Genomic DNA, 20,870 nt, shown 5'->3' on the forward strand with positions numbered 1-20,870 from the left:
ACCACTTCTTATCTTTCACGTCTGAAGTCTTACAAGGAAACAGTTGTGCAGTGTACTACTAAGGTCACATACACAAGGGGATAACATAGCATCATATTCACACACAGTTATTTTCTTCCCATAGTATGGAACTGCTTTAGCAAAATGAACTACAACTGCAGTAAAGGGCAGCCTGTAAGCCCAAACAGTGCACTGAAGGGACACACCAAGGTGAATATTCACATGAGCTTGATTCAGCTCTTACAGATAACGAGGCTATGACCTCTCAATGACACTTGCTTTTTTTTTTTGACTAGGCTTTGTCCATTTTTCCCACAGTATACAGCCAACTACTAGAAGTACTACATAAAGAACTTGCTTTCTTATATACATCTTCTTTTCCTTTCTTTGGCTTCTGCCTTATAATTAACGCAACATTTTGATGATCCTTGTTGCACACTGTTACGGCTAACAGTACTGAGGGAAGACTGACTACGCAACTTAACGCGACCATTCACCCGGAAGCTTATGTAAATCCACAAGATTCACTGCCTAGAAACTGTGTACTAAGGCCACACAGTCTGAAAACAAAAGTTTAAGAGAAGAAAAATCCCACTGTAATTTAGTATGCATGCAGTTACGCATAATATAATTTACTAGTTATGAATTAGCTAGGGTATTTTGCAGACGAATCACAGAATCACAGAATCACAGAATCACAGAATCACAGAATCACAGAATCACAGAATCACAGAATCACAGAATCACAGAATCACAGGGTTGGAAGGGACTTCTGGAGATCATCTAGTCCAACCCTCCTGCCAGAGCAGGGTCACCGAGAGCAGGCTGCACAGGAATGCGTCCAGGCGGGTTTTGAATGTCTCCAGAGACGGAGACCCCACCACCTCCCTGGGCAGCCTGTGCCAGGGCTCTGCCACCCTCAAAGTAAAGAAGTTCCTCCTCATGTTTAGATGGAACTTCCTATGTTCAAGCTTGTGCCCATTACCTCTTGTCCTGTCACTGGGCACCACTGAAAAGAGCCTGGCCCCATCCTCCTGACACCCACCCTTTAAGTATTTATAAGTGTTGATAAGGTCCCCCCTCAGCCATCTTTCTTCCAGACTGAAGAGACTTAAATCCCTCAGCCTTTCTTCATAAGAGAGGTGTTCCAGTCCCCTAATCATCTTTGTAGCCTTTGCTGCATCCTCTCCAGCAGTTCCCTATCCCTCTTGAACTGGGGAGCTCAGAACTGGACACAGTACTCCAGGTGTGGCCTCACCAAGGCAGAGTAGAGGGGGAGGATGATCTCCCTCGATCTGCTGGCCACACTCTTCTTGATGCACCCCAGGATGCCATTGGCCTTCTTGGCCAATCAATGGGAACGTGGTAAAGATTTAATGTACCAACCACAACAGCAACGATCTACTCCAGTAACAAAAACAACTATGTCTTACTATAGAGTAGCTTCAATAGATTTCTTTTTTGCTTAATCCAGCTGACCTGCTTTCAGAGCTTTCTCCGAGATCTCATCTTTAAGCAAAATCCTCAGCCTTGATGACTCACCAAGGTAAGTATAGGTTTGTTGCTTGGATTTCAACCAATGCTGTCAATTTTAGCTTGCAACTGGCAGTAAGGTATGTGTGTTTTTCCCGTTCAGTGCAAAACCACTGCTACTCCAGAAGCCCGGCCGACAGGTAGCCCTTTTCTTCCTATTGTCCCCTTTGCCACCAAACAGCAGACACATGCATACCCTCTCACAAGGCTCTGTGTGCCACCATCCTCCTACTGCAGGCAGTAGCTCCTGTTCCAGGGACTCTGCTCTCTCCACCATTCCCCCACAGGCTCAGAGTAATTGTGGTGTCAAGTCTGGAGAAGACAGGGCCAGAGGGGAAACAAGGAACATTCCTAAGGGAAGGCTGGGCTCTGGAACATCCACTCGTCAGTCTTCAGCAGCATACTACTTAAACCTTACAGCTCTAGCATTCAAAGGGCCCATACCGCTTCTGATAGTTGCCATTTGTGATTATTTTCAAATTTAATAGTTACAAAAGAATAATTTGAGCTTTGAAAGAACAGCATCATTTAGAAAACAAAACCATGCTTGTTTGCCCACAATTCTTCTACTGTGTATATCTGGTTACATTTGTCCATTAATATTTTAAAAGTGACAGCAGCTGACCTGTCTCTAACTAGAGAGTGATAAGCAAACTGTTCTTTGCCATTTGGGTAGTTTAAACTAATTTCTTTTTTAAATATGATGTTTTGCCAAATGTATTTAATGCCACCTCAGGGCTCACATCGAAAAAAGTCGTCAAGGATTGCATATACGGTAGATGTCAAGTTTAATTTTGTTAATTCTACACATGTGCCTTTTAATTTGACTTCCATTTTGAGCGTAAATGGGACATGTTAATGTAGAAACCTTTCTATAATTAAGGTGAGTGTCATTTTTGTCAAGTGATTAAAAACATTATTTTAGGATTCAAATTACTGTCTCTTCACTAGCATGACAAGTAAAATTGGAAAGCTGTATCAACTGGAGTGCCAATTTCATCTGCAGTGAAATTGTTATGTTATAGTACTACGAGAAATATTTAACAATTGTGAAATAAACCATTAACATCTTTGTAGTCACATTCTCCTATCTGCCAAAGTTATCGCAATCAAGTGAAAGACATGTCAAGCGGGGTTTTGAAAAGAGTTCTATATGTCCTTGTTTCCTAACATCATCTAAGGTCTCTTTTTAACCTCTTCCTTCTTATCTTTTTGCTGCTTTTCTTTCCTTAGCCCAAACAGGCAATGCAAAGGAACACCCTAAGCTCCATTCCTACTTCAGACTACATAAAAATAATTGTAGTGAATCTACACAAATTACTTCAGTACTTACAAGAAAACTTTGTTTTGTTTTTTTTTAAAGGAATTTTATACAGTCTATTTTGGTTTTATTGTTCTAAGTTTAGATATTTTTTTCCCCAAAGCAAGCCTAAAATATTGAAGTGTATAAATACATACTAATCAACCTTAAAATAAATAAAAAAAATTTACACAATTAATGTCAAGTTTTAAGAAGTCAGGCCAACAAAGTTTCTTCTGGATAAATGCAGTATTTCTGCTGATCCCTCCTGGTTACAGAGGCTGGAAACCCTCCTCTCCTCTGCGAAGCAAGAGTCTGGCTGTCCCCTCTGTCTCACCTCCTCCTTCTCAGCTCGATGCACACCTTGTACGTCACATGGCTTAACTGGTTAACGGTTGGATTAATTCAAGCGCAGTCATGTCTAACTGTATTTAATTTAGATTTTTCTGCTGCTTCTCACACCGCAAGAGACAGAAAAGCTTTGGGGATCATTTTCCCCTACGCTCCCCCACAGTTACACAAGGTGGTATAACAAAGCTATAATGGACAGGCAATAACTTTTCATTTATATTCTAAAACCACAATTACTGCACTGTGTCAACAATTCATGAATCAAATAATGAATTCATTTTTAAGAGTGCAAAGCTTTAAATGAAAATATATGCTAACATTTTCTTAAAGTACATAACATTAAAGTACTCTATGTAACCAAAGAGTTTAAAAGCTATTGTGTTCATGCTACTTCAAATCCAGTATTTATCCAGAGAGCAAAAAATTCCACTACCAAAATAAAACCTGCCTGCTTGCTATAGTCAGAATATTACTATTAAAATAAAAACAGAAAAAATATGTTCCATATTTTGATACAATTGGTTTGTGGAATAAAACTGATGAAGAAAAATAACAGTCTTCTGATTAACACTGATAATTGTTCTATTAGAAGCAGTAAATATTTTCAACAAACTTTCTTTTCAAGCAAAAAAACAGAGTAAAATTCAGCCTGGATTCAAGAGTCAAGGTATTTCCCCCCCCCCCCTCACACCTGCTCTGCCAGCATTGCTGATCACAACACAAAGTCAGGAAGTGGATTTTTTCATTTTAAACCAACCTTCATTTTATTAACATTTATTTTCAGCACTAACAGCTATTTTATTATACAACAGAACTATAAGCAAGGGACAGAACGGGGACTCATTTAACGTAACCTTAATTTGAAAGTGGAATCTTACTATGAAAAACAAGAGGCTACCTTCACAGACACACGCACTCTTTCTGATAACACGCTTGCACTAAAACCCACTCTGAACTGTATTCTAGTTTAAAAGGATATGGAGTTTTGGTCAAGTTTAAAAGAAGCACTTGAGCATCTTGGATAATAATGGGAAATAGAAGACACAAGCCCACTTTCAGCTACTTTCTTAAATACAGAAGTGACATAGTTATAACTCATTTTTGATACAATTTCAAAGGAAGTGATACTTTTCCTTTGTAACAATCCATATTGACTTTTATCTAAGATAGTTTAGCCATGTGGACAGAAAACAGACAAAAAGAATTAAAGCATTTTGGATCACCTTAGGCGATCTAAACAGGGTCAGGATTATTGCTTGACAGGATCACATAAAGCGATCCAAAATGAGAAAATAAAGTAATCCCTCTAACTTTAGCTTGAATTCAAGCCAAGGAGATAATCTAGACTGTTCTATGTTCAGCCTCTGGATAAACAGATTATGTCTATTTCAATTTTTGCTAGTGCAAAAGAGTGACAAAGGGGAAATAGGGGGAAGTCCCCAGAAGCTTTATCAAGTAAAAAAACCCGTCTGTTCTCCTAAATGGCTAAAAATAATGAAATCACATGTTCTTTAGTCAAGAAACTGCTTTTGCATATTTCATTTGTGATTACCACTTAAGAAGCATTTTAAACTTTTTACTTGCTTGCATAAAACTGCAGCAAGGAGTTACTCAGAAGTTCCTTTCATCACTATTTTCTTTCTTTTGCTACTAAAGAAACCTGATCCCACTAAATGAATTTGAAGAATCATCAACTTTGCTTCTAGAACAGTTTCTACCACTTAAGACTCCCAGTACTTACCTTGACAGAAAAACATTCAGTCTCCTTCCATAACAGTCAGGTCTAGTACGCCATCTCTTTATGTTCCATCTAACTAAAACCTTGGAGGCAGAGCTCAGGGCTACTGCAGAAACAGTCACACAAGACATGTTTCTAAAAAGGTTTCTTCATACCTTAACAACTATGCATTTTGAAGGTAGAAAAGGAATTTCTTTAGTTTTAAGCTCATGTTCCATGCTAGTGGTAACTTCAACTGAGCATCCTTTCTGCCAAGCAATAAGCAGATGCCTATTCCTTGAATTCAAGTCTCCACTATACTGCCTAATTTATGCCATTACCTATATCAGCTCATACTTACTAAGAAAACACATATCAAGATTTTATAAATATATAAATGGTTTGGGACACAGCCTTCTGTTCAAAGGCAACCTATCTTGTCCATGATCTTTAGAGGGAGTAGAGAGTGCAAAAAGATGGGTTGTAAGAGGCCTGATGAACAATGATTACTTTTCTTAAAATAAATCCATTATTTCTTCCATGGAGATACCACACTATTTCAAAGCTGTTGCTGTGTGCAAAATAGTTTGCACAATCTGAAACTGATAGAATTAGCTAAAAAAGAAAGGGGGAAAAAAAAAAAGAGACACACAGACACATAATACAGTATTTACTTTAGGAAACCTCAGAAACTTCAAACAGTAAGAGCCTCACAAAAATAGAAAGTGAAATGCTCAGTTCTTGCAAATAAAGAACTGTCAAAGATATGAAAGTATAAAATAAATTCCATAAAATTATGAACATTTTAGAATTGCACACTGCAACAGCAGTTATTGTGCTTTGTTTTTTCCTAAACAACTTAAAACATGTGAAGCAGCAGACAAGAACTTCAAATTTTATCCTGAAAAAGAATAAAATTTGTTTCCACCACTTGAATACTTGCTTAGAAGCATCTATAAGCAAATAAGTACGTTCAAGCCAACTCCTTAAAACCAGTAGTTTCTTCTAAAAAGACTGATAAACCATATATTTCAATGACGTATCTGCAAGATGTGCGTGATTTTTTTACTGAGAACTGAACGTATTATATGTGTTTATATATATTTCATATATACGTAAATACTATATATACACACACACTCCAGTACTTAAGTTTAACATAGAAAGACTTAGTCATTAACTTCTGAATAATCTTTTAGGACCTTGGCTTCCTCAGGCTACAAAATTAGTCACCTGAGAGCTTTGTTTATTTCTGTAATCCACTGGTAATATTATATCTGCTATTTGCTACTTGCAGCACAATTTTCAGAGTCCTCTGAACCACAACATCATCCCACTAGCTTTAAGATTAAACTGCTCTGGTGGCAGTATAGTATTTCACTGTGGCACATACTTTTACATTAATAAAATACCACAATTTAAGAGTTCACAAATAAGAATACCCCTCATGTAGATGAAAAAGTTACTTTAAAAATATTAAGTTTGCAACATAACTTCAGAATATTTTTATCTGAGACTGGACTAAATATAAAGAGACACTCTAATGGCCTTACTAGGTGAGGTTACGAGTGTGAAGGAATACAAGTGGAAGAAGCTAATTCACATTATCTATCATAATTGTCAGAAGAATTGTCATACTCCTCCAGTAACAGACACACTCAACAAGACTAAAAATTAATTTCCACATTGTCCCTAGCGATCAAGGCTGTTGGCTCTAACTACAGTCAGTCACATTACATATCTTTGTGGAGTTATTTTGGTAAATGAAATAATGTGGTTAGAAGATCCCCATCTCTCTCCACCCCTGAGAAAAGTAAATTTTTTTCTTTATTGAAAAGGAGGTGAAAAAACAACAACATAGAGCTCAGTAAGGAAAACCACACTGAGTTTTTCTGCTGTAATGTCAAGTGGCACCTTGACTACAAACAGTACTGCAACCAGTATTATGGAATCTGGAAAGCCAAACCTCAACAGAAAGCCAATATAAATGATTTCTCAAATTATACTGGCAATAGAAGAGAATCTGCAAGAAGGAAGGTCCAGGTCAGGAAGGAAGGAAAATACATGCCAGTCAGCCTTACCTCAGTCCCTATGAAAGTTGTGAGCAACCAAAATAGATTTACCAAGTGCAAATCATGTCTGACCAAACCAATTGCTTTCTATGATGAGGTGACTGATTTTAAGGACACTGAGGAGGGCTTAGATGTTGTGTACCTTGCCTTTAGCAAGGCCTTTGACGCAACATTCCCCAGTCTCCTTATTACAGAATTGGTGAAGTATGGGCTGAATAAGAAAAAAAGATAAGTGAAAAATTGACTGTATTGCTGGACACAGAGACACCATCAGTGGTGCAAAGCTCAGCAGGCAGCCAGTAACTAGGTGGGAACCTTCAAGGATCAATACAGGCACCGATGCTGTTTAATGTCTTCATTAATGACCTGGGTGATGGGACAGAATGCATTCTCAGGAAGTTTGCACAGAATACCGAACCAGGGAGAGGCAGAGCTACTGTTCAGAAGGATGCCAACAGGCTAGAGAAACGGGTTGACAGGAACCTCATGAAGTTCAACAAAGACAAGTACAGGCTTACATCTGGAGTAAAATAACCCTGGGCCACAATACAGTCTGGGAGCCAACACTCTGGGAAGAAGCTCTACAGAAAGGGACCCAGGGGTCCTCATGGGCAGTAAGATGAACACAAGTTGGCAGTGTGCCCTTGTAGTAAAGGCAGCGAACAGCATCCTACCCTGTATCAGCAGTGTCACCAGCAGGTCCAGCAAAGTGATCCTTCTTCTCTGTTTGGACATATAAGACCATCCCTGGAGTCCTGTGCCCGGTTTTGTTGTTCTCATTACAACACAAATCCATCTGGAAACCACTGTACAGTACCCAATTCCACCACAAGGGTTTTTATGCCAAAACAAAATAAATCCATATACTAAAGCCACATACTGGCTACACTGGCCGGCAAAGGAACGGCAGATTTACAACGTTTATTGGTGCTCCCAATTAATATTCTGACACCCTTTACGTGACTGGGAAGTAACACAACTTTTAAAAGTATTACCCCTCTCCTCCATGCCCTGGTGCTCACCTTTATCTTCAAAAATAAGCAAGAGCAATAGTCTCCCACACACCTACCACCAACATAATAAAGGGCAACTACTGCCTAAGCACTGGAATCCAAAGAAACATCTACTGACATTATATACATGGAATTGCCTAGGTTGGAACAGACCTTTCAGATCATCGAGTCCAACCATCAACCTAACACTGATAAAAAACATCACTAAACCATATCTCTAAGCACTATGTCTATCTGTCTTTTACATACTTCCATGGATGATGCCTCAACCACTTCCCTGTTCCAATGCTTAATAACCCTTTCATTTATTTCAATACTTTGAGGGGTTGTTTTGTTCTTTTCATTCCAAGACCTCAACCAGTGCCACTACCATGAATGTAGTTTCAGTGCTTGCAATGATCACCCCTTCACTATATCAGATTTCTCTCCTCAAAAATTTACTGAGAGTTCCTCAACATATTTAAACACATCATAATTAACAAACTACAAAATGAAATGGATGTAAAAGTAGAGGAACCTCAAAGATCAGAGTATGCACCACAAAGCAGCAGTCTTCAGTAGCCAAATAACAAGTAGATCCCAAGTTGCAAATACAGTGCATTTTCAAGAAGAAAGCTACATCCACTGATGGAATAATAGCACCTTCCTCTAAAGGCTGTTTCCTCCTTAAGTTTAAACTTGCTGCAGTTATTTTAAGTGCTGTAAGTCTTCTCCAGTCACAAAATACATGAACTCTGATACAACCACTATTTCACTACAAATTCCCAGTAGTATCTGAGAGTACATCTGAACTCCTAGAAGGCCAAATTTCCTATGAAGCATGCTGACTGGATGAAGACAAAATAACATGAAAACAGATGTTAGACAAAATGACAAAAACCTTTAAAAAGCTAGAGCAAGCCTCAAAACTTCCAGTTCCCTGCAACTATTTTTCTGGACAGAATATCATCCAGCTGCATAAAATAAAGCAGATTAGTTCAGTGTCTCCAAATTATTCAGTAGTCCACAAAGACCATAACTTCTTTCACGAGCAGTTGATGCCTAACTCTTGGCAGAACGGACAGTGACAACAAAAAAAGCAGCACTTTGAAGCTATGGCACAAAATGCCTTTACTTAGGAGGGGAAAAAGTGTTTAAATATTACTGCTTTTTTCCAGTGGGATAAATGTAATGGGAATATTAATAAAACATTCCAAATCTTTCCCCTTCATACGTTTAACATCCCCTTTCCCAGTCCCTCCTTCAGTCCTTATTTCTTGTCTGCTTTTCCCACTCACTTTGAAGAGATCTTTGGTTCACCATTCCTTTTGGGAAAGCATGGTTACTGTGTGCATCTCTTTCATGGTCCTCTGTGCTCGTTTGCCTTTTCCTCAATACTTTTACAGAGGAAACCATTCTGCCTGCTGCCTCCGCAACCCCTAAGAAACTTCAGTTTTATCCAAGTGATCTGCTACACAATGCTGCTGACAGGGGCTGCAGCATGTAGCTCAGAAGCAAACACATTTCTGTAAGTAGAGTGGAGCCTTCTACAATTTCTTCTAAGCCTCTGCTCCATAACCTCTGCCCATCTGCCCTCTCTATGGAAGCCAAGAGCCTGTTGAGTATCCCAGATGAATCTTTTAGCCTCAAGTAGTCTTCCTCTCCTTCCTCACAAAAAATCTGGGCCAAGAGTTACTGTGCCAACTACGTCCTGGATATCCAAGAATGATGATGAGAAGCTCAACATGAGCTGGCAACACGCACCTGCAGCCCAGAATGCCAACCGCATCCTGGACTCCATCAAAAGAAGCATGGCCAGCAGGTCGAGGAAGGTGATTCTGCCCCTCTTTTCCACTCTTGTGAGACCCCATCTAGAGTACTGTGTCCAGTTCTGGGGCCCCCAACATAAGGGGAACACGGAGCTCCTGTTGGAGCGGGTCCAGCAAGCCATGAAGATGATCAAAGGGCTAGAGCACCTTCTATGAAGACAGGCTGAGAGAGCTGGGTTGTTCAGCCTGGAGCAGAGAAGGCTCTGGGAAGACCTTACAGCAGCCTTCCAGTACCTAAAGGGGGCCTACAGGAAAGACAGAGAGGGACTCTTTATCAGGGAGTGTAGCGATAAGACAAAGGGTAATGGTTTTAAACTGAAAGAGGGCAGATTTAGATATTAGGAAGAAATTCTTTGCTGTGAGGGTGGTGAGACACTGGAACAGGTTTCCCAGGGAAGTTGTGGACTTCCCATCCTTTGAAGTGTTCATGGCCAGGTTGGATGGGGCTCTGGGCAACCTGGTCTAGTGGAAGGTGTCCCTGCCCATGGCAGGGGAGTTGGAACTAGATGATCTTTAAAGGCCTTCCAACTCTAACCATTCTATGATCTCACAGATGCATATACGACATCCTGCCCACTGCGACACTGAAGAGGGAAAGCAAGCACGAACACCTGCAAATGAAGTTTACATAGAGGGACAGTTCTATGAACTCGGTGGAACACCGAATTCTCAGACATCAGGGCATGGAATATTTCCAACAAATTTCAATGAATTTGGAGAGGGTAGGAAACCACAGAAACAGTGCATCAATTCTTGCCACTAATACTTCAAGATTACACACTGAAACTAATTATAGATTAAACTAATTAAGTCATTTGAGTATCCAGCTCTCAGGGCAAGTTTACAGAAGATATCTAAAAACCTCAATCATTGCCACTTGCTCAGGAACATCAAGAACAAAAAAAGCTAGCTTTTTTTAGCTTTTACTAGCTTTTACTTTTTCTGGAGGCACAGATGCATTCAGAAGTCACAGAAGGAATGATGACATTCCCTGTTTTCAAAAGGACAGGAATTATTTTGGATATTGATTCACTTTAGATCTAAAGAGAAGGAAATGCAGGAGAGCACTATGCACATCCCTCACATGCAGCTGTTCACTTAGCAACTTCTCCTGAGTTCCCACCCTCATACCTCTCCAGAAGGCTGGTTCACGAAGACTAAACAATTCCTCATGCAGTTGCGGCTTAGCTGCTAGACCTGATACAAGAAGCAGCGTCACACCAGTTGTGTCTGGTGGGAGGGAGAAAACCTCTTTAGTAGCAGCCCAAACTAGATCCAGTTAAGTCAAACGTCCCTTAATTCCTTTATGCATGCAGGAAACCTAAAGAAAAAAATATAGGGCCAACCCAGTGGCAGCAGCAGGAAAGCAAAGATAAAGATATAAGGAAGAAAAGTAAAGAGGAAGGAAACACATAAGAGTAACAAGTAATAAACAAAAGAAGAACCATACAGACAGCAAGGTCTGCATTCATAGACTGACTTATGTACACTATTCCACACAGCAGCAACGCAGTTATTTTCATCACTGGAAAACAGAAAAGTGCCTTGCATAATGCATCAAAATACAGAGAACAGTTATGGGGCAAATCTCGAGAAATCCAGAAAAAAATTAAGAGTGCAAGTATAACATTATATTGAGATTATTAAAACAGAAAAATAATTTCAAATAGAAAACAAAAGAAAAGAGGATATTGGTAAAATAAAGCACAATTAAATAGTAATGGGAAACAGCAGACCACCATTAATTTAAGTATTCAATAAAGGAAAATACCCATAAAGCAATACACGAACTTAGAAACATTCATAGAAACATGAAGTTTGCCTTTGGTCTCGCTATTGCTAACTTGTAATCTTCTCAAGAATTCTTTAAGAAGCTACAGCAGGACAACTGCCAACTGAAAGACACAGGACTAATACTATTTAAAGTCCAGACCTTAAAACCAACAAAGAAATAAATAAGATTTATTTCAAAGTTTTAGTCACACGTGCAAGTTGAATTAATGCAAGCATGAAGCACAAAAGAGAAGGCAGTGTAAGACCATAAGGCAAGGTGTTAGTACTAAATGCTTGTACACGCACCCAGCAAGGGTGAATTATGTTTAACACAACTACTACAGAGTACTCGATTTAGAATAAAATATTGACTGTGAAAAGGAAAACTGTGGTAAGAGTGAAAATTTAAAATACAGCCTTATTCTCCTAGTCTAGCTTTATAAAGAAATACCATCTTATCAAAACAATTAAAATTATATTCATACAAAACAATTTGTTTTCCACAAGAATTTTAAAGTTATATGTAAGTAATAAATAAAACGTAATAACTAATTCCCATTTCATTATATGTGCCATCGGATTAAATCTGTTGAGACATTAAATCACAAGATTTAAAGTTTCCATAGTACATGATTTTACTTTACAAAGTTAATGAAATTTCAATTTGTTAGCATTGTGATCAGAAATATTAATTTGAGTATATAAACTATAAAAAAAAGTGTTTTTCTTCCAGGTACGTTGTAAGAGGTTAGCTACCTCAATCAAACATAGATTTCATTAAATATTAAGGTATCTATCAGTACCAAATATGCCAAGATATAATGGGGAAAAAACCCCAACACTCAGCATAGCATTTTAGGGAAAAAAATTTAAAAAAATTGCACACCAAAATACAGATGCAATTTCAAGCACAAATACTTCGTTCAGTGGATAAGAAATACACATCATTATTACTGATCCTATTATTTTCAAAATATCACAAAAATCATTACCTGTGCTTCAGAAAAGTGGGGCGATACGATTTTATAAAATAATACAACATTTGGGAAAACTGAAAATAAACAGAGTTTTGAGTTATTAAAAAGGACACAGAATGCAAAGGTTTAAGTGAAGAGGTGCCAGGCCTCACTTAGAAGAAAGGACACGAGACTCTGAGACATGTCTCCTCAGTTGTTAGAATAGCAGCACGGCAACGAGCAAGGCTTCATCACGTCAAAGATCATTCTGATGATCAGCAAAACTTTAAAGCAATCACTCTTTCTACAGTTACACAGGTTGGATACTTATTCCCTAAAGCACGTACACCACCAGATTTTTAACTCATCCGTGCAGTCTGAAATGCCAAACGCTGAATACAGGATGACTGGGAACATCAGGCAGATTCTTTCCCATTGCTTTCGGTACTGATTAAGAGCTACAAGAGAAAGTATCCCAAGTCCGAGGCACTGTTTCATCATCACTTGTTTAGCTCTGGCAAGAATTTCATGGTGAATTTCTAGAGAATTTTCTACTTGGCCTTGTCTGACAGGACAGGAAGAGTGGAAACACAGAGCATCCTACAGGATATGTAGCAATTGAAACTTCCTGCTCAAGTTCGTTGCCTTATATCACAAGAGATAGCCTAACCTACACTGCATCAGAGGCACCAGCAGAAGGGCTGAGTACAGTTATTTCTTAGAATTACAGAAATATACTGAAGAACAGGAATATGTGATCTTAAAATAGCGATATTTATGAAATAATAGCATTCTGACACAAATAGATTTGATTAAAATAGAACTGGGATCACCTCGTTCCTCCCAGAAGCATGGGATTAAGGGAAGAAAGGCAGAGGAACAGACATTAAAAATAAAAAAAAATTGCATTGTAACAGAAGCACACCTGCATTTAAGCAGCTAATACTCTTCAAGGTAAGCCCCCAAATTCATGAACACTCTTAGGAAAAAAAAAAAATATGTAAAGCTCATCTTCCTACCCAAAACTCCGTCTGCAACTGGACACTGAATTAAGCATTTTAGACATCAGTGTTACAGAAAACAGGTACCTGTGAACTTTTAATTAGGCCATATTACCCCTCACTTGAATAAACACAGCGCTATTTCTATCTGTGAAATAAAAAGCGGTTCTTGATATTTAATATTTCTGATTGTCAAAAATTCTTCTAGCCAAGTCAAGGCACAGAAAGGACATCATACAGGCCATTTGATGAAGGAAGGGACTTAATGGAAAGTAAGCAAGCAGAGACAGGTTTCCCTCCTTCTCCTGCTGGCAGCTGGTGGATTGACTAACTGGTGAGGTTCAAATCAAATTGGTCTTAATGAATCCCGTACCGACTGTCCAAGAAAACACGTAGAGCAGCAGGACTCAAGAAGGCCCACTGGTGAAATAGATTCAAAATAAACTACTGAACTAACCACTATGGTCCAACTCTGGGAAATCCTGGGATTTTCAGAGAATCCCACTAGAACGAAACTAGTTAAAAATTTGTGCGGCTTTTTAAATGTTTGTAAAATGCCAATGTTAAAATAAAAGAATAAATTTGACTCGTGATGTTTTAACTGCAACACTGAGATCACGCTCCCTTCCATAAAGAAAACAGAAAGCCAATCAACACTGTAACTTCTTCAGGAATACACCTCCCCTCTCTGAGGATTTTACAGCTACTTCTGCTTAAGAGCAAGAATAAAATCTTTAACAGGTATTCCCAAACTCTGACAGGGTAGGAATTGACCTCTCTTCCAAAATAAACAGGAGTTATAATGAGAGTCCCTTAGCTGGACATACCTAGATCTATGCTTACTTATATTAAAAGTGCCTGTTTCACCTCATATATATCCTCACAATTACAGAGTCATCATTTTAAAGTGTAATACTACAGAAATTCTGTAAACAAGGTTAGAGTGCTCTTGTTAAAACATTTCAATCTGTTTACATGATGAGATAATGCCTCATTTTTTCAATTCAGAAATCAGACATTACTTATTGGGGTAGGGGAGGGAGAGAACAAGCAATTAAACCCAAGATCACAATGCCTTCTACTTCTTGAAGTTTCTCTCCCATGTAACTGCAAGTGCCAATTGCAATTGATTTTCTATTATTCCAGCCTTGGTACTCTCAGCCAAGCAATGGTGAAAAGTGCTAATGGGACTTCAAAATATTAATTCTTTAAGCATTGCCATACAACACCAGTGGTTTCTTGTTCTTAATAATAGCAACCCTCCTAATGCTAGTTCAAATGCTTTGTCATCTTCATAAGGGTGGGGAGAAAGGGACAAACATATTTAAAACAGAGATAATTCCCTAGAGTGCAACCAGACAGAGGAAACCAACATTTGGAACTCCTTCAGCTATCTAACCAGGCGACCTATTACTGTTTTTATTGAACCAAGGAACTTCATACTTTTCTTCTTCCACGCTGTTTTGGGGAATGGTCCAGACTGACATTTTAGAGTTGTTGCAGAACTCTGCATTCAGCCTCAGCAGTTTAGGCACAACTGTACACTCTAAGAATAGTCGTGAGCATTTAGACACTAGCTTTTACTAATAGCCAGCAAAATATTTAAAAACAAATACTAGGAACACATGATATCCATTCTTTGTAAAAGGTTAATCTTCCTAATTTTTCCATTCCTCACATAATTTTAACTGATACTCCACAGAATATAGAGTCATTAAAAGAGCTGCCATAGCACCAATTACAGACACAAAGCAGACCAGTGACAGTGTAGGCTCCATTTACAGAATATATTGAAGGAGAAAAAGAGGCTTTTTACATCCCAAGGGCTTGCAACTGATCCTCCAGCTAGATCTCATCTGGCAAAACAATGGCACCAAGGCAAAGCCCCAGCATACAAGTTACACAAAAGGACAGAAAACTAATTTCTTTCCACACCCTGACTAATTGTCTACACACTTGAAGCTGTCTCTACCAGCAAAACATAGTTCAGTCACATGAAGCATCAAAGCAACCTTCCACAGCCATGTATCAAGGAACAGAAAAAATTTAACAATGCTATAGTATATGAAGCAGCTAACTGTGCCCTGCATCTTTCAAAGCTGGACTGACATATACATTACAATGTGCTACTGTTTCAGTAAGGCTAATTCATTATTATTCTAAAGCAAGTTAAAACAAGCTGCTGAGTCAACCTTTATTCTTAAAAAACAGGCTAATTGGCTTGGTTTTGCTCAAAACCAATTCTCAATGGTTAGCAATTATCAAAGTTTAACAAAAGAGTTTGTTAAACATCTCTCATTAAATAAATTTAAAAAAAAAAAGTAGGCTGTTTAACAGAAAGGAAATACAACATGTAGTTAGTGAGTTATCTTGACCAGTTGCAATAACGATAAATACCAACATGTCAGAGCTCATTTTGTATGGCGCATTTTAATTGTGGACAAGGGGAAAAAAAGTCTTCCTACTTCGTCAAATTTTAAAAGCCTTCTCAACTGTCACCTGTCACTAGTACTGCAACAAAGTGCTCTTGCTAAGCTGAGAATTAAGTTGTCGAAAATTTAGCTGCTGATAAATTCAGAATGAAGGCCTCACTAAGCATCTCAAAGCAATTTAATAAGCAACTGAGGGGGGGAAAATGGAAAAAGAAGTCTACTCCTCACTTTAGAAAAAGTGCCTTCTTTAGAAGCAACGCAGGCTGCAAATGCAGACGGAGCCCAGGCCATCAATTTGAAAGACATTCTAAAACCTCTTGTAAACTATGTCCCATCAAAATCCTGTTTACTGTTTGTTCCCATTAGAATTTAAGACGCTACTGAGCAGCGAGACACAGCTGTAAAACACCAGCTGCCTCGCCGTGGTCAGGGCAGTACAGTTGCTCCCACACAAGAGTCAAGAATGGTAAAGACAGCTGCCTGAAAACACAAGAGGTGGACGTTGCAATTTGTGTCCGTCGTGGCCTCACCAGACGAGAAAGTGCTGAAACAGTAAGTTGCATGGAAACAGGCCGCACTGAGTCTTGAAAAGCAAAGGAGACATCTGATGAACAAGAAAAGGGGAACAAGTGAAAAGATACAGAAAGGCCAACCCAGCAGACTAGGGAAATGATCACTGCAGCAGGACTCTGAACACACGCAGACAGAATGTATTCAGCATGGCTGCAGAAATAAGTTCCCACAATCAAGATGATGAAAAATTGGGGAATGGTGTTTGCTAAGTAGGTAAATAAGTATATGTGCTTGGCACCCAGCGGCATGATTTCTGATGCAACTAAAATAAGACAACCCGCAGTAAGGGCCAAATAAAAACCACACGGTATTTTTTCCTGACGGGAAGTGCGATCTTCCCCTGAAATTACTGATTACAAGGTCCTAATCCTAACTGCAACCACACAATACTGGACTGAATCTGATGGGTTCTGCATATATGGATACAGTCAAAGGGTGTAGGAAACTGAGAAACTATGTTATGTTTTAACTGCATGATAACGATACATGTAGAACCAGATTCTGCCTTTCCCTTAAGAATAATATTGTCAATATTGTTAAATTATAAAACTAACAGTTATAGTGGAGGGAATGTTTCTACATTTTTAATGGCTAAAATAACCAAAGTGACAGTGATCGTGGCCGTTCTAGACAGTAGCAAACTACACAAGTCCACAAATATGTAGCACTTTTTTTAATCTCATTTTACTGTATGTTCTTAAATAAAATAGTTACTTTGAGAGAGGGAAAGAAGACAACAGACTTACTGGTTGTCTAGTGTTTTCCCTACTCAAAGTTATAAAGATAAATTCAGGCAGCCTACAGACACACGCATTTTTCACCATTGCCCTACTTTAGTGTCAGTCTGCCATACATTGCAATTCAATTTTCACATACAAATAAAAAAAAAAAAGAGAGAGATTTAGGTGTTTATAGAATACTATACATATATCACCAGGCTTGGAGCAAACTGCATCTTCCTGCAAAGTGTGGAAAGGGTTCATGGGTGCAACTGCACGTGGTTTTCACAACGTGTTTCAGCCAGCAAGTCACCATTGGAACACCCAAAAAGCATGCTGGAAAGGACTCCTCCTAGTTCCCATGCCAGGTGGGTCCTCTGACAGCCAAGAGCTGTCTGGCTGTTTGGAGAACTCCCCACAACTGCCTTTCAGGCACACAAGCAAAGACTGCAACTTTGCTAGACCCCTCCAAAACTTAAAGCGATCTCCTTGGCAGAGACCAAGCCTGGAATACTTCACCCTGAAGCATCTTATCTACAAATATTTTTATACACAGGAACTAGAAGTAAAGCACATCAGAACCCAGTCCTCCAGACACCAAGGCTAAGTACCATAACTGTTCACTCGCATAAGCGCCAGGTTTTACCTCAAAAAGCCAACAGAGCAAGTGTCATCCACACTGCTACACCAGTGCTACTAGAAAAAAAAAAATTAATTCCAAGACAATAAAGTGTCTTGGATAGGCACACACAGCCATCATCAAACAGAACAAACAGTCCAGTATGAGGCACCGACCCGGAATGTTCCATGCCACCCTTAAAATAATCTAAATTACTACGGTTAATGCTTACCCATCACACTCACCAACCCTATTTAATGGAGATTATCAACCCTGATCACCCACCAAATACCCTTCATGCAAAAATAGGTCATGTATTTTTACAGGTTTAACTCACTCTGCAAATTTTACCCTCCACGGGAAATCTGAGAGCTCACAGCACCACAGAACCCCTTTCCCTATGCCAACTTCGAACTGATGCAAAATGAAAGCTTCAGGATGCTTTTTTAGCTACCATTCAGGAAAGCAAAGCTTAAATTTTTCATGTGTCAGTAAGCAAGCCTTCACCTTTCAAGATTTAAGGCAATTCAGTTTTGGACAAATAACCTTCAGCACAGGATGAAATGACAAATTATAAAACACAGGTAACGCAATCATCATGTTGGAGAAGCATCCGTATGCCAGACACCTTGCTGCATAGTAAAAATAGAAAATCAATCGGTCTTTGTAGAGAAAACTGAGTACGGGAGAAACTCTCATCTCCAGCAACTAGAACAGACCTCCAGTTTCCCCCCTTGAGAGCACCTTTGGCCACCGTAGCCATTTCTCGCCCACACTCACCCTCAAATACCTGCTTGCCTCACGGCTTAGCTCTCCAGCTGCTTTGGGACAGAGACACCCTCCCAGGGAGAGGCAAACGCAGGCAGACAACTTCTACCAGCTACCTACAACCACAAACTCCTGCAACAGCAAAACTGTTCGGTTTAAGCCCGTTTAAGAAGAAAGCAAACACGGAGCCCTGACGGAGCTACCGCAGATGAGGAGGCCGGAGGGGCTGAGGTCGGAGCGGGCGTTCAGGGCCCGGGCGCGGACATCTCTCCACCGAGGCCTAGGGCGGCGGCGGGCCCCTTCCTCACCAGGTGTGCTCCGCCGGGGCCGGGGCCGGACGCGGAGGAGCGGCCCCAGCGGCCCCTGGCCGGGCAGACGGCGGGCCCGCCCCGGCCGGCTGTAACACGGAGCAGGCACGGCCGGGCCGGGCTCCGCCGCGGCCGCTGGAGCGTCCCCTCCCGTCCTGCCCTGCCCCGCCGGGGAGACAGCGCCGGGCCCAGGGAGGAGGGAGGGGTGATAAGAGGGGCCCGGCGCTGGCCTCCCCGCCAAGGGGGGAGGCTGCCCGCTGCCTCGGCAGGTCGGAGGCCCCGGCGGAGGGCAGAGCCTCCTCCCCGCCGCGGGCCGCGGCGCGCAGCCGCCCGCCGGTGAGGACGGAGAGCCGCTCCCTCCCCTGCGCTCCCCTCCCGCACCCCGCCGGCCGCGGCGGGGCTCTTACCTCTGCTAACATTATTACCCCGCTGCGCTGCGGCGCCTCGGTGGCTTTAGCCCCGCAGCATGGTGAAGCCTCGGCGGCCGCGCGGAAAGCTTCCCGCCCCTACTCTGCGGGGAGGCGAGGCGAGCGCCGCCAGCCCCCTGCCGCCTCCCTCAGCGGCCGCCCGCTGCCCCCAGCCCCGCAGCCGCTCTGGCAGCTGGCTCGGGAGAGGCCGCCATCTTGGGGAAGCTACGTGCCGCCGCCGCTCCCCGCCCGGCGCGGCCGCCCATTGGGGTTGCGGGACGCGGAGCCGCCCCTGCCGGGGCCGGCTCCCTCCTCTCCCCGCCCCGCCGCGGCCCGGCCCGCGCCGCCGCCGCCTACCTGGGCCGGGGGGACCATGGGCAGCACCCTCTGCCAGGGTCCGGCGCCGGGGCTGCGGTGGGGCGGGCGGGAAGGCGCCGGGGTCCCACGGTGGGGTCTGGTTTGGGGGGTGGGGGCCGGAGCCGGAGCCCGTCCCGCCCTGCAGCGGCCCGAAGGGAGAAGTTGAGGGCAGCAGAACTTGAAACGTTGTTGTCAAAGCCGCTCGGCTGTGGGGTTTTTGGTTGGGTTTGCTGGTGTGTCTTCTCTCTGAGCTCTTCAGTGCCAGGCAACTGTTCTGAGGACGCTAAACGAAGTATTTTTAAAAAAATTCTGACCAAGCAGCATGCCTCTCATCCACCAAGAAATGTATGCAGTGCTGCGTGTCTTTCCCTCTTCTAGGTGTGAAGAAAGACATAACCTATGAGTCTGTTACCTACAGTGTTGTTAAGTAGTGGCGTAAATTGTGGAACTGAAACACATCTCCTCAGGAAACCGGAGCCGCGTCCGCACCAGCCCTTCTCACCAGGCCACGTACCCCCACAGCTCGGTATTTGGGTACACAGAAAGGATTCCTGCCTTTTCCCTCTGTTTCCCTTTAAACACTGTTCTGTGGGGGTTGGTTTGCTTGCTTGCCTTTTTAACTAGACTTTAAAGTTACAAAGTTAACCTTAAATGCATTAGGAGAGTAGAAACAAGATGGGATTTTTTTCTGCGTTGCCAATACCAGAAAACACATACCAACGAAGTAGTAATGTTTAGAAGTGACGATAGAGGAAAAGGAACACTATTATAAGGCTAAGAAACCTAACCTTCTTTAATTACAGTGTTTTTTCTCCCTGAGTAAAAGCAAAGCCCCTTTTCTCGCAGAGGTGCAAAGGGTGTTAGGCAGACCTTAAGGCTGGTGGGTTTTGTAGAAGTTCTCTAATTTTCCCAGGGATTGTTAAATACTTAGCACTTCAAGGTTGCCCACTTCTTAGTTTTATTTGTGAGTATTACCGAGTTTCAGTTTTACTCATACAACTGTTTTTCCCCTATCAGAGACCCAGCTGTTAGTCATGTGTATTGCCCTTTCAGAAAAGCAGACCCTCAATATTCATAACCGTTTATTCGCCTTTTCTAAATAATCAAAAAATATTAACTTTTTAAAGTATCTAGTAAGCTTTGTACTTCTGAGTCTGTGTTTT

The 20,870-nt window shown here is 41.3% G+C and overlaps 1 protein-coding gene across 5 annotated transcripts in view; it reads right to left on the reverse strand.

The window, feature by feature from the left end:
- SNX13 (sorting nexin 13) overlaps positions 1-19,606 on the reverse strand; it is a 70,021-nt gene extending 50,415 nt beyond the window's left edge. For all 5 annotated transcript variants that reach the window (XM_074574804.1, XM_074574801.1, XM_074574803.1 and 2 more), the window contains exon 1: positions 19,351-19,606. In XM_074574804.1, coding sequence (XP_074430905.1) covers positions 19,351-19,362 — 12 coding nt within the window. In that variant the 5' untranslated portion in view covers positions 19,363-19,606. The remainder of the gene's footprint in view (positions 1-19,350) is intronic.
- Between the last annotated feature and the right edge of the window lie 1,264 nt (positions 19,607-20,870).

This window comes from Larus michahellis, chromosome 2 (assembly GCF_964199755.1).
Source record: "Larus michahellis chromosome 2, bLarMic1.1, whole genome shotgun sequence".
NCBI lineage: Eukaryota > Metazoa > Chordata > Aves > Charadriiformes > Laridae > Larus > Larus michahellis.